Here is a 13774-nt window from a genome sequence, read left to right on the forward strand (position 1 = left end):
CGAACTGAGCCTTTCTTGCCACTCGTTTCACGTACGCGTGCCCCAGCTTACCGGTACGACAAATCCCTGGAGGCGAGTCCAATAATCACGTTATCGAATACTGTAAAACGGGTAACTATTGCGACGTAAAAATGTTTGCGAATTTTGCGAGAGGCCCCGAATCGCAAACTTTGAACAACACAAACTCGCGCCATGCAAAGTTCAAAGAAGTATGTATTCAATATGACATATACATGTATAATTATGTACATGTACATGCACTGTATGTATTCAATATGTATTCAATAAGTATTCAATATGTATTCAATCGCAAACATTAAACAGCGCAAACCAGTCTCAATTTGTAAAACGCAAACATTTATTGTCGCAAACGTTACCCGTTTTACAGTAAGGTCTATACTAGTGGGGTAATAGACATGGCTAGCATTTTACCGTTCACGCTATTTTCGACGGTCGGCCTGTACCGTTTTGTGTGTGTGTAGACATGGCATTTTACCGTTCACGCGCTAGATCCAACGCCGGCAACGGTACTCGTACCCAACACCCAAAATACCGTCGGTTTGGTACGGTTTCGACGATAGAAAGCTCTGTTTAGCGGGAGAACGAAACGGTAAGATTCCACCTAGGGTTACGTCACAAGTCGATCGTTGCGTCAGGAGTGACGACTCAGAAGCCGAACTGCTAACCGTGTCTCTAAAACACACAAAAAACAGGAGACTCGCCCTCTACACGCCGACCGTCGAAAATAGCGTGAACGGTAAAATGCTAACCATGTCTAATGACACTGTATAACTTTTCTATTGATTTCTATTTTCTAAGGCGTCGAGATGAAACCCACACACGAACGCATGTACATGTACATGTACTCACATGGGCAACTCGTTGAATGGGCTGAAAGGTCTTGCTGACTGTACCGCTTCTCGCCTCCCGCTCCGGACTCCTCTCCACGAGCTGCGGCTGGCGTATCTCTCGCTGGTTGGCCAGCCTGCGTCGCAAGTGGGACCTTGCATGAAGGTGCTTTCTGCCTCCCGGACGACTCATTCTGGTGATTGACGAGGTACACAGGCGAAGGTTTCGTGCTTTCGTTCAAATCCTATTGTTTTCCTTTCTGCAACGCCCGATTTCAAGGGGCGAGCTTCTCAGCAACCACCAACCGCGACCACAGTCCCTAGTTAGCTTGATGAATGGGCTTCATCGGACGGGATGGCGGTCAACGACTCCTACGCCCATATGTCGCGGCGCTTCAAAACAACACCCACGTGGACCCCGGGGTCACTCGCGATGGGCTTCGACAGTGTAGGTCTGAGCGCGCGGTGATTGAGGGTTTTGAGGAATCAATCCCTTCGACTCGACAGAGGTAATTCTCTAGAGAATGAAGAAGGACCGATCCAAACAATACATCATTTTGAAAAATACTAGTACTACAGCAATGAGATCAGGTCCGTCTCGACCCTTGAGTCGAATACGGAATAGTAAACATGAAATCCTGAGGAATTGTTTCACGCACGCGACGGCTTTCGTCCGTTCTATTCATGCTCATTTTCCAGTAGTCACCAGACTTGGGTGCTGAATCATGCATGGGATGTGACAAGACTGAGCGGCGGACGGTCGTTGAAGTCGGACCCGACGACTACGACTCGACTTCTTTCCAGCCGGGAGACAGTGTTCGCGGCGGAGTCGCGTGCTGCGCCCAGTCCTTTGACGTCAACAGGGCCACCCTGCAGCCTGGGCATGCCACAAAATCAAAGATTGCCATGGACACACGTGATATGGGTGTCAAGGCAAAAGGCTGCTTTTACTCAAGCGCTATTTTTGTCCGTTTGAACACAAACAGTAGCGGAATTATTTGTTACGAGCGCAGCGGAAACAGGTCTTCTATGTTTGAATGTTACCGGGATCTTTGGTTGTTCTTTCTCCAGGTATTATAGTCTGTTGGCAAAGTGGTCATAAATTGTAGGTTGAATCGCTAAAGGGTTCGTAATAATTGAGTTAGGGCAGAGGCTGTTAGTCAATATTATTTCCAATCCCAGAATATTATTACAGCCTGCCCTGGATGTTCTTATGCTCAACGTTCGCAGTGCTGTTTCTGAAGTAATTAGTTTGGTGGCTGAACTGGAGCTGTCGCTGAATAGTCGCAGTAGTGGACTCGCTGCACTCGTCGCTACGCCTAGCCACACTACTCGTGCGTATCGATCGGACGAAGACTACGTAATGAAGCATGATGATCACGTCGTAAGCTCGGTCATTCAGTGGTCACATCAAGGGTTATTTCGTGTATCCTATACGCTAATGGATAGGACATTCCATAAGAGTGAAGTGGATCCTTTGGCCGAGCTGCTTTAGGCTGTACTGTGAGGTGATAATTCCGAAAAAGGCAGTGGGACTTATCAGCGTGACCTGGATCTGACTGAGCTGTGTAACACCTGCCCTGGGACAGAATGTCGTCGGCGGCCATCATGCCGATCAAATGCGGATATCGGCACAGCCCTCCAAGGCTTATACTCTGCTACAAACAGGGTAAGCAGGCGTGTGCGCCGGTGCCCTTCAAGGGGGGGGCCTCCCCGTGAAAATTTTCAAAAAATGAACCAAAATCCTGCATTTTCTCTTTGCTTCAAGAAATCTTTACCAGCCGCTGCTGTAGCTCTCACACCACTGCCACTACGAGATCCCAGGTGTCTTTTTCTTTGGCATTACCCCCAGCACAGAGTACGGCTGGCTTTTCTCGGATTGGCTATCTCGCTGCTGACCGGTGGAATATGCTGCCTTCCACTGTTCGTACTTGTACCGATTACCGCTCATTTATTCGCTCATGCATAACCTTCCTAGGGGCTCCCGTAAGAAGACCATAGGTCTGTGGGAAACACCCTAGTAAAATAAAAGTTAATAATAATAATAATAATTTTGAGCGAAAAGGGGGGGGGGGGGTTCCGGGCACCCAGGAGCCCATACGGGGCACGCGCCTGGTAAGCTGGTGTGCACCGATTGTGCTTTACCAGGGCCGCCAGAAGCAGTTTTTGACTGGTCAGGCCATACCACACTCCACAGCCTTTCATGCATTGTGCTGCACTACTTTCCACTACTTTTACTTTAGCTCATACATGTACAATCGTGTACACGTACACTCTTCAAAGCGGTGAACCCCTTGATAGGCGGCAAGCCTCTGGATCACCCTAATACAGATGCTATTATGACCGTAAAATCTTAATTTTAAGTAGTTACAGTAAGAACTTAGAAGTTGCGACTTCGGCGATACAGTCAGACCTCGCATAACCGCACACATCCGTTTTCTACAAAAATATCCGGATAGGCGGGGGAACCGGATAATCGAACACACATACTGTATGTATGCATGGCATATGCTGTAAATCGGTAACCAACGATTTTCTTCCGGATGGCGAGGGATCCGGATAAAAGAGGACCGAATAAGCGAGGTCTGACTGTATTAGTCATGAAGTTGGTTGTTCCAACTAGGAACACACGCAAGTGTCAAGTTCGGCAAGAAGCGTGTGTTCCTGGTTGGAACAACCAACGTTATTTACAGTAAGCTGATTGTAAATTGCCCTCAGAATGTGCATAGATCATGCAATGTGTTTTTGTGGTGCTTGAAAACTAAAACTGATTGCGGCAACTTCAACCATATTTGTACCAGGTATGCCAGCAGTGGCCTGTTGGTCTAGGGGTATGATTCTCGCTTTGGGTGCGAGAGGTCCCGGGTTCAAATCCCGGACAGGCCCATCTTTTTGTTCAAAGATCGTAGCTCAATCTTCAAGCTGTCCTCCCCTTCATGAGTGATAGCACCAAGTTTACGAAACCAAGAGTGAGCAAGTCGGCGATCTCTTGGTCCACTGTGACCATTTTTAATGGTGTTCAAGTTCAAACTTCAAAGGATGTGTACTACTATCGCAGCACCTGCTGCCCAGGCAGAATATCGGGTGGTACAAAGTATGGATCCATGCATCCTGAACCTGCTGACCTAACACCGTATCTAGAAGACGAGTTCTAAAAAGCAGACACACTTGATCATGCTTCTGCCGAAATGAAGCAATAATTGAGCCGACTGAGTTGGTGTTAAACTGCAGAGAAAGTATTGCTCTTGACTTCACACTACTCAAACGCAGCGTCCGATAGAGAGATCACGTCCGCATATTCTGGTTGGGCCAGGGGAGACTCTTGATAATACCATAGATATTAGTAAGAATTTAGAGGAAATGACACATGGTGGTATGATTACGGCTGGAAAGTGCCAGGCCACGGCTAGTAAGTAGTCATGACAACCCTGACTTTTGGATCCACTGGGATCCACGTTATAAATGAATCAATACAGTCATGTCATGTTTGAGTAGTTTTCACACAGTGTGTGTGTGTGTATACGTACGTGTGTGTGTGTATACGTGTGTGTGTATACGTGTGCGTGTGTGTGTGTGTGTGTGTGTGTGTGTGTGTGTGTGTGTGTGTGTGTGTATGTCATGATGCACATGTTCATCAGGTGGAAAGACGCGGCAACGGACAATGCCAGTTCGCAATTCAAGCCAGACAGACAGGTAACCAATGCCTTAGTACAGTCAACTTTGAGGGTTTTTTTCTGGTTGTGCTACTCCAGTTGTATTTGGCACAAGTACTGAGGTCCAGAGCACTTCCAAAGTCAGGGCAAGGAGCTTATCAGTAGAATGGCAGGGTGGCGAGGGGGAGTGTACTTGTGTCTGAGTTGTGTGTATGTGCCTGTGTTCAATTTGGGGGGTGGGGGGGGGGGGGGGGGGAGGGGTAGCAGATGAGCTCGTGTTTGTATGTATGTGTGTGTATGTGTGGTTGGGGGGCTATCGTATGGGGATGGGTTTGTGTGGGTGGGTGTGTGCGTGCGTATGTTCATGGGGGTGTATTTGTGTGGGTGCGCGTGCGTGAGGAGGTGCTCGTGTGTGGAACTACACGCAACATAGCTTGTATATGGTATGGCCGGATTAATCTGATGATGAGCGCATGTAACTATATATTCGTATTTGTTTATGTGCATCCTTTCACTTTACCACATGTACTGTATAGCACTTCCCAACTGGTTGATCAGCTGTTGAGCCGACATGCAGACTACCTTACAACAGTGCCCCGTCAACAGGTGAGGACGTGTGTTGTGCGCCGTTAGCCTGATCAAGTTCTTCAGAAATGCGTGCCTTGTGCAAATGTTCAGTCAAACCGGTTTGGATAAACAACTGTATTCTAGGAACTCTGTGACACTTAGGTTTACAAATGTTGCCGCCGCAACTGCCAACCGTGAGCAGGTTTAAAGCCCGTTTTGCGATGCGATCTGCGACGCAGGAGTGCAATGCGAACTCTCAAAGTACTCGACATGGGAAGCAGCACAGAAGAAGTCAGCGATGCGACGTCGTTTTGCTGATGTGCCTGTGTGAGTCGTGGGTGAAATTTGAGGATTTGCTAGTTTTGCGGTCGTCCCCTCACTCCTCACGTCGCTAAAATGATTCTGAGAATCACGTTCAAGGGCTGTCAGTAATAGATACTAAAAGCGCGGATTCTGAAACATGTTACCATCGTGTATGCCGTTCACCTTTTCCTGGGATGCTGGTTGATAAGTTGTTGGATGTTGTGCGTGCGTGTGTGTATATGTGTGCGGGTGTGGGTGTGTATGCACGGATATGTGCATACGCGTGTCTGTGTACGTGGGTGTGCATGCTTGGCACGTGTGTGAATGTGCATAACGTTGTTGAACACTTCTCTCTTTTCAGATTCACAACCTGGTCGAAAGGCTGTTGGACAGAAAGAGTACGGTACAAATGCCTGGCAAATCTGAAGCCACAACAGCTAAGAAAGCAGTGGCATCGCTTCCCTCACGACCCATTAATAGCAGTTCTTCATCAGATGAAGACGATGACGCAGCCCGAGACCGTCACCAAGTGGCAAGTCCGGTAGGCAGCGGTTCTGCCTCTCCGACTTGGAAAGTGGCAACGCCAACCATCAACCTGAGCAGTAGCAGCAGCAGCAGTCTCGAAGATTTCTCCCGGCAGAAGACTCGTGCACCAGCTGGGGCAGGTGGTATCAATGATGATGATGATGATGACGACGATCCTCTCGGTTTGGCGAACATCACAGCAGCAAGATCAGGCTCGCTGACCACTCGCAAAACGGAACCTTCGAGAAAGACTGAGCAACCCAACGTGAGTGCTAAACAAAGCAGTGACAGTGACGATGATTCCTTTGCTGGCCTGCAGCCGAAACAGGAACAGCAAGACCGGCTGTCCGCACCTGTCGGTAAGAAACCCCACGTACAGTTCAGCACCGGCCAAGACCAGGTGTTTGAAATCAGCCGCGACGGCAGCAGCAGCGACGGCAGTCTCTCTGATCTGGGACTCTCTGACGTCCAGACTGGTACAACGTCATCCGGTAAGGCCGGCGGCGTCTCGACTGAGACACGGCCAAGTGGCTTGACGCCTTCGGACAAGGATAGCACGAAGCAGGCGACGAGCGCTAACCAGGCGCCCCCGCTCACCAGCACGCCTCGCAAAGGCGCTGGCCCACTTGGCTCGCTACCGTCCCTACCCGGCTTATCCCCACTGCCCAGTCTGGCTAACACAGACAACGCCAGCAAGAAGAAAACGAAGAAGAAGGCTGGAAAGGACAAGGCGAAATCGGGCGGAGGAAAGAAAAAGAGCATGGACGCTCTTCTTGGTTTGTTGGATGATGACGACGATGATATCGATGAGGATGCTTTGCCAACCAGCCCTCGCGGCAAGTCTGATCCAGCGCCGAGAGACAGCGACTCGGATTCGCTGCTAGGCGGGCTAGCGAAAGGAGGGCAACATGTGCAGGCAAGAAGTACGGAGTCCAAAGGTGTACCTCAACACGTCCAACCCAGCACGAGAGGAACACAAGATGTGCGTTCTCCGGAGCCAAGCGCTTCTTCGGCGAGCGATTTGGATTCGTTCGGATCTCCTATTCAAAAGCGAGCTGCAAGAAATCTAGATCCTGCTCCAGCCTCCAGCCCAGCACAGCCAATGTCCGCACAGCAGCGTGACTTGACTGGTTCGGCGGAAGACTCACCTTCTGAAATGTCGTTCGGCGAGCCCTCGAAGCCGAACGCCGCCAATAGCACATTGCCCGCCGCGCAAACACTCTCTTCAGGTTCCAGCCTCTCGTCTCTGCTATCGGATAACGAAGCGCAAGACATTGACGAAAGTGATGATGTCACCCCGCCGTCGGTACACGCCGACGAGGATCTGAACAAACTTGACAATGAAACACTCGCTGCCAAGAAGCGTACGATGGACAAAGGTTTCGAAACAAACCGTGTCAAGCCAGGAGACCCTGGCTTTCAGTACGACGTCGAGGAGGACTTTGGTGATCCTGTCGCCGATGGTGACTGCGGCTGGGATGAGGATGACGAGGACGATGAGTGGTAATATTTCTACTCTCATCACCGGGATGACAAACAGGACGAGTAGTAATAGATGTACTCTCATCACCGGGATGACGAAGATGACTAGTGGTAAGATATCTACTCTCCGTCACCGGGTGCTCGAGTAGTGGTGTTGGCATGCTGGCGGAACTGCAGGCTTGAGATTGTTGATTAGCTCTCCAGCCATGCATACCATATCCTGATTCGGGAACCTCTCAACCACTCTCACATGCATGTTGGCCTGCGGGGCTGTGCTCCACCATCATGCTTTTCCTCGTGATGACGATAAATCAATGTTTATCTCTTTCTTGAATTTGCCACCCTGAGATTGACGTGTGTGTGTGTGTGTAAGTGAATAATTATATTTTACGTTTGACTGGTAACCATGTACATACGGATAATATTATACTGAATGTCACCTAACTTCTTGTGGCAATTTCCCAGTCCATTCTAGATACTTGACCCACTTGCCTGTGAAAATTCAATGTTCGATGACTGTGCAACGTTGATATGGCATGATTCAGACTCTGTGCTTATCGTACCAATATGTGCATGCGGAAGTGTGTCCGCAGGTATGGTCAGGTCATTGCTGTTCTGGGACTTGCCATTGTCATCGTGAGATACATAAATGACTGGTCCTCTCGCCGGTCCGAGCGCAATTAGGGACTTGTCGAGGTGTTGTTCCTATGTATTGTGTGTGTGTGTGTGTGTGTGTGTGTGTGTGTGTGTGTGTGTGTGTGTGTGTGCGTGCGTGGGGGGGGGGGGGTTCTTTTAAAAATGTCATGACTGTATTCCGGTATATGTACATGCGTATTGTCTTCGGTACGCGTATTGTCTTCGGCCTGTGTTTGCATTGAACCGTGATCTACTGGCCAGGCTGATCTCTCTCGTATCCTGTAGCCTGTCTGTTATGCTTTTGAACGCATGGCGGGTGTAGTTGTTTCCTGTAGGATGTCAGTAACTTGTATCTAAGTTTAGTCCGAATGTCAACCCTATCATCTGGGTCTAGGGGTGTGCGGATAATGCTCAAAAAGGTAGCAGATTCTGCTCGAAAAGCAGTGAAATTGGCAGAACCATACAAACCATATGGCGGGCAATTCCTCGAATTCTGCTCCATGTCTTTATCCACATACCAAACATGCATGAAACTTACCCCAAAAAGTACCGAATTCTGCCAATTTTTCTGCCGGCATTATCCGAATATGCCTATCTGGGTCCGTGGGTAATTTGTTCCTCTCAAAGTGTCCAGTAACCGGTCCCGGGTGGGTTGGGGTGGTGGGGGAGGGCTGACCCAGCATGGTTAGAGCAAAAAGTACACAGGACATGGGTTGGGTAGGTGGGCGAGGAAAGGGCTCTCGCGTCACCATGGCCACAGGCCGGCCGGAGTCATGACAACGCTGAATTTTGGATCAAGTTGTATGCATGTTTGGGTGGTTTCCTGGGCCATCAAGGTGGGTGACATACCCGCGGGCACTAAATTCATTCGGGCACTGAATTGATTCAGCCGCCCTCCTGGCCGGCCGGCCACCCACTACTACTGCTTGTGCAGTACAAATGTCAAACCAACATGGGAATCAAGAGGTGCATGAAAACTGCATTCAGAATATCTACTCTTGGAAGAATGGGTCAACAGTAGAAGTCGTCATTATATTCGTTGACTTCTGACGTCTTCACTTTCAGCTCATACTCATACTCGAGTCATAGCGCTAAAAAAGCCATAACTATGTGGAATTCCCTGCCGCCAGCTTTTCTAGACTCCGCCCCAACTCGCAAAAATCTTCAAAAGTTTAAGTGCAACGTCAACGAATACCTCCGCCGACAGGATTGGCGACGGTCCACGGACATTAGGGAGGTTTAGTCCCACGTAATCCGTGGGTACTTTACGTGTGTGTACCACGTGATACTCAGAGACCCACGTACAGACGTTTTCTGATTCACGACATACCGTGTATGGAGGCTCACCCACGTTCCGCCAGAACGTGGGTGAAAATCAGAATGGAGCGCATTGTGCGAGCTGTGAGGGTGCTCAGCTGAAGAATTTTCCGAAGCACGAAATCAAAATATTGGATGAGCTTCTTAGGCCCGGGTAGCTTCGTCTTTGACCAGGTTTGGGCCTTTCGCTTCATGCTTTTGCTTGTTCCGTGTGACTAAACACAACATTGCAACGTGGATGCCCTTCATCCACTTTACGTGGATCACCCACGTACGCGTTTCCGTTACGTGGGAACTAAACCTCCCTATTCTGCCTGTCGATCCACCTACATTCTAGTGCCCCGTCAACGACTCCCCTTGCTACGAATGCGCTGCACACTAGTAGCTGTTGCTTGCCCTTGCTTTCTTTTTATTTTTGCTGACCCTTACAGCTCTATCTTTTGTTTTTGGTGCGTGTTTCTGGCCGTGATGCCGAGACCTCAGGTCGGAAGAGCCATCAATGCCCCACCATCACTGCTGCACCTCGGTGCAGCCCCTTCTCAGTAGTTGTCACGTTTGTCCTTGTCTTAGGCCTTGACAGATTATGCTAATATTTTCGTGAAATTATGCTTTTCGCATTGCTGAAAAAATTGCAGAATTATGCTATTTTTATGCTAAAAGTTATGCTAAAAGTTATCATATTATGCCGCATTATGCTCACATATGCTGCTAATGTACATGTATAATGGTTCTGTGCAAAATAACAGGGGAATTATTTTTGTAGAGGGCATTGTACTGTAGCAGCAAAAGTTCAACGGGGTCAACGCACCGTCCGACCTAGCTACGACCGTCACTGATTGTACTTGTAGTGGGCTGGACATGTTCTCAAGGGAGTCGTAAACCAACGACTTCCTGGTGCATCTACTTGTACTTGTACTTGTAGAACATGTACAACTGCATGGAATTAAATTATAATTTGATGCGAATAGGCGGATTATTCCAATTTTATGCGATTCGTATGCAATTTGCCTCGAATTATGCGATTATTCGATTTTGGTAGGAATTATGCGAAAAATTATGCTAGCATAATCTGTCAAGGCCTACCTTGTCTCAGTACCATTGTCTCCTGTATTATTTTATGAGTTGGGTATGTGAACATAGTAAAAAAAAAAAAAAAAAAAAAAAACTATCCTGCATGAAGTCTCGGCAACAGTTTCCATGGCATTACTCCGATTTGCTGCTGTTTCGCGCACTGCAACAAATAGTGCAAGAAAGGTGTCATTGCATGCTATGTTCGCTAACTAACACAGTAACTGTTACCGCCGAGTGTCCATAACTGCATGCACACTGCACTCTTGCTTTTAGTAAGCTTTACTTGTCACCCCGAGAGTCGTGAAAGTAAAGTGTTTTCACGGACGTTCACGGATCATAGGTGCCTTTCACAACTCCCTGCGCTGGTGTAAACAGTCGTGCTCACCTCGACGTTCCGATTATCTGATGTTTTCACCAGGGAGTCGTATTATACCCATAATAGACCGATCCCCTTATTATACTGGGTTCGAGCATGGGGGCAACCTCACTCGCGATCGAGCTAGTTTTTGAACGTGACAGCATCTTTGACAGTGTGTTTCAGGTTTGTTTTGGAATGTCTTCTGCTTAGTTCAAGTGGTTTGCGATGGCTTCGAGCGGTGCTGAACCTCCTGCTGGTAGGAGCAGAGTCTCCGAGAGAGACATGGACTGTGATGCAGCTGCAGGATTTTTTCAAGGCGCGGGAGGGAACGATCTCGGGCCACAAACAGGAGTTACTCCAGAGGTAAGTTTTTTTGTTGTTGAAATATTCGAATCGCGAATCGTGTTGTGAGATTTATTTTGTGCCTAGGCTACAGCAGACCGTATTTCTTTCTCCTTGAGATCGGTGCTGAAGATAATAGTAACCTTTTTCTGGTCTGCCTTTTCCTCTCCAGAGCCATCTTCTATGAAGGTAACCGTGGTGCTGCGAAGTCACCAAGTCGCGATCGCGATCAGCAGCCCTGAAGTGGAAAAATCGATTTTCCAACGATCTGGTTGGACATCAGCCACTAAAGTACTTCTGATTTGCCTGTAGTGACAACAGCAGCCATCCTTGGACACCTTGCAAAGACAGGAAAATCCACTGGTGGAAGCGACTGCTATGAGGTGACGATAGCAGTGGTGATCGCTGTTTTGTCAAGTCGAAGGGCTAGCCAACCCAGAGGAAGCATAAAAAAAACGATGAGCAGTGCGTGGTATTTGTTGAGCGTGAAGAGCTAGAGGAGGACAGTGCAAACACATGGACGGAGTGGATGGTGTTTGAAGTGCTGTGTGCCGGCTGGTGGTGATGGTGGTCTTTGTCAGCATGTATTCGTGCTGCTTCTTGTGCTGGAACACTTCTCGCCCATGAAGGCAGATTGTGTGATCCCTGGCCCTCAGTCGGCAATGGGGCATTTGTTCCAGGAACATTACCCCAGAGCCAGTGATGAGTCGTACCTTTGAAAGATCGAAGCTTGCTGTTAATCGCAAGCGTAGCGCAGTGGATTGCTCCCTCTTCGAAGTACGAGGGCCAAAGCTTGCCGCTGTCTGCAACAAAGTGTGTGTGCGGTTCTTTCGAACCTATGAGTATGAATATACCCCCCCCCCCCCCCCCCTCTCTCTCTCTCTCTTAGGAAGACTGCATGCTCAGAGTGAACTATTTTCTAGTATATTTAATGTGAGACAAGCTGCCACGGTTTACGCCCAAGATCAAGATACAGTTGTTTTTCTGTTTCTATACCTTCCTAATAAAATACATTGTGACAGAGCTTTCGGTCATACTCCGCTGTACTACATCCTCAACCCGCCACCACCATGCGCTCTTGGTCGAACTAATGCACGAAGCATAAACACACCAGCACAGCAAGGACACTTCCGTTGACAGATATTGTTTACGCCTCTAGACAGCTGTTTCATTTCTTCGAGCTCATCGTTAGAGGAGGATAGCAGCAGGATATTAATGATATAATATAAGATGATAGACGGTTTATGGTCCGATATTGATGATTGGAGATCTAAGAAAGCAATGACAGTGATTGCAAAATGGATAATATTATCATGATTATATGCCAGTCTGGTAATGCGTTGTACTGGTGGACAGTATTGAAATCATCACAGCATTTGATGCAAATATTGGTATACCTTGGTTTCAGTATTGGAAAAAAAGAGTAAGAGAACCTGGTTGATTTGGTTGCATCTGCGACTGGCTACTGGGTGTTGTGATCAGTAATGTTACCATGGGAGAAAATACGAGCGCAAGGATCTGTTGGGTCGTGTTGTGCCGTGCCGGTGCGAGAACCCTAAGTGCATGGCAAAATAGAACTGTTTCATCCACAATGCAGAATGTCTTGCGGTACATGGCATTGATGACTGAACATCTCGCCCAAATGGGGATCATGCCCAAACGGAGGAACAAGACATCTTTCCAGCTCAGCTAGCTATATACCGTGAAACGGATGATTAACTTGTGCCACGCATGCCAGCTTCTGTTCCATTCGGCCCAGGCTTAGACACATCAATGCCAATAGCAGCTGATCCTCCATTACATGCTCATTGGCGATTTACGGCCACCTCCAACTGTATCCGCCGTCCCTCAGCTTCCGTCTTCGCAGATCCGGCGCGGCGCAGTACATTTTCTCGGCTAGGCTCAAAGAAGTCCCACAGAGCGGTCCAAACACCTGAAGGCAAACCAGTCAGAAACTGGAGGGGCTCAGAGTCTTTCTTTATGTTACTACTACGTAAGCTGTTTTTCGGCTTTCTTCACCCCAGTCCTCACATCGTCCAACTGCTCCACGAGACTCTGTACACGAGCTCTACTTGCTGCCAGCTCCTGATGCAGATGCTGCACTTCCATTACAGGACCAAACTGCACTAAGCCAGGTTCCTTTCCAACTCAAAGTACCGTTGCCTCTCAGCAAAATACTGGTTCGGGAGCATGGGGAGTTCGTGATGCAGACGCTGCACTTCCATGACCAAACTGCACTAGGCTCAGCAAATACTGTTTTGCGAGCATGGGGAGCAGGGCGTCCAGACTCCACTCTCTTGCGAAAAGCAAATCTGGTACCGTAGGACAGCTGTTCGGGTTCCTGGACTCATCCTGCCCTTGTAGAGCTGGGCAAAACGATTTCGATTTCGGGATCGAAATGATCGCTGCAACTATTCAGAGTGACCCTAAAACTACGTCCTTCCTCACGGGGCATAGCCTTGATCCGCTTGCTCCAGGCCGCTGTGGCTCCACACGAGGAAAGGAGTGAAATGACTTGTTTGCATCGTCCACCTGTTCTGACAGTGAGGAACGCAGCAATGATCCTGAGAAGGCATCCTGAAGTCGTAAAAAGGAAGACGTCTAAACCAAAACAAAACAGCTCAAATCAAAAGTCCTTGTGACATTTTTTGTAGACAGGCTTGCACTGCATG

The 13774-nt window shown here is 48.5% G+C and overlaps 2 protein-coding genes and 1 non-coding gene across 4 annotated transcripts in view; 2 read left to right on the plus strand and 1 right to left on the minus strand.

Annotated features, from left to right (window-relative positions):
• LOC135829664 (uncharacterized) overlaps positions 1-1457 on the minus strand; it is a 24293-nt gene extending 22836 nt beyond the window's left edge. Inside the window, exon 1 of the mRNA XM_065342053.1 lies at positions 871-1457. Within this exon, the coding sequence (XP_065198125.1) occupies positions 871-1041 (171 nt within the window). The 5' untranslated portion in view covers positions 1042-1457. The remainder of the gene's footprint in view (positions 1-870) is intronic.
• LOC135829665 (uncharacterized) overlaps positions 1-7908 on the plus strand; it is a 15985-nt gene extending 8077 nt beyond the window's left edge. Inside the window, exons 1-4 of one of the 2 annotated variants that reach the window (XM_065342054.1) lie at positions 1812-2517; positions 4487-4541; positions 5038-5107; positions 5733-7908. In XM_065342054.1, the coding sequence (XP_065198126.1) occupies positions 2439-2517; positions 4487-4541; positions 5038-5107; positions 5733-7403 (1875 nt within the window). In that variant the 5' untranslated portion in view covers positions 1812-2438 and the 3' untranslated portion in view covers positions 7404-7908. Of the gene's footprint in view, positions 1-1811; positions 2518-4486; positions 4542-5037; positions 5108-5732 lie in introns of those variants that run through there. The other variant, XM_065342055.1, reaches the window with a different exon arrangement.
• On the plus strand, positions 3663-3734 carry Trnap-ugg (transfer RNA proline (anticodon UGG)). The gene has a single exon. It is a non-coding gene; the product is annotated as a tRNA-Pro (tRNA).
• Positions 7909-13774: the final 5866 nt, after the last annotated feature.

Source organism: Sycon ciliatum, chromosome 13, assembly GCF_964019385.1.
Source record: "Sycon ciliatum chromosome 13, ocSycCili1.1, whole genome shotgun sequence".
In the NCBI taxonomy this organism is placed as follows: Eukaryota; Metazoa; Porifera; class Calcarea; order Leucosolenida; family Sycettidae; genus Sycon; species Sycon ciliatum.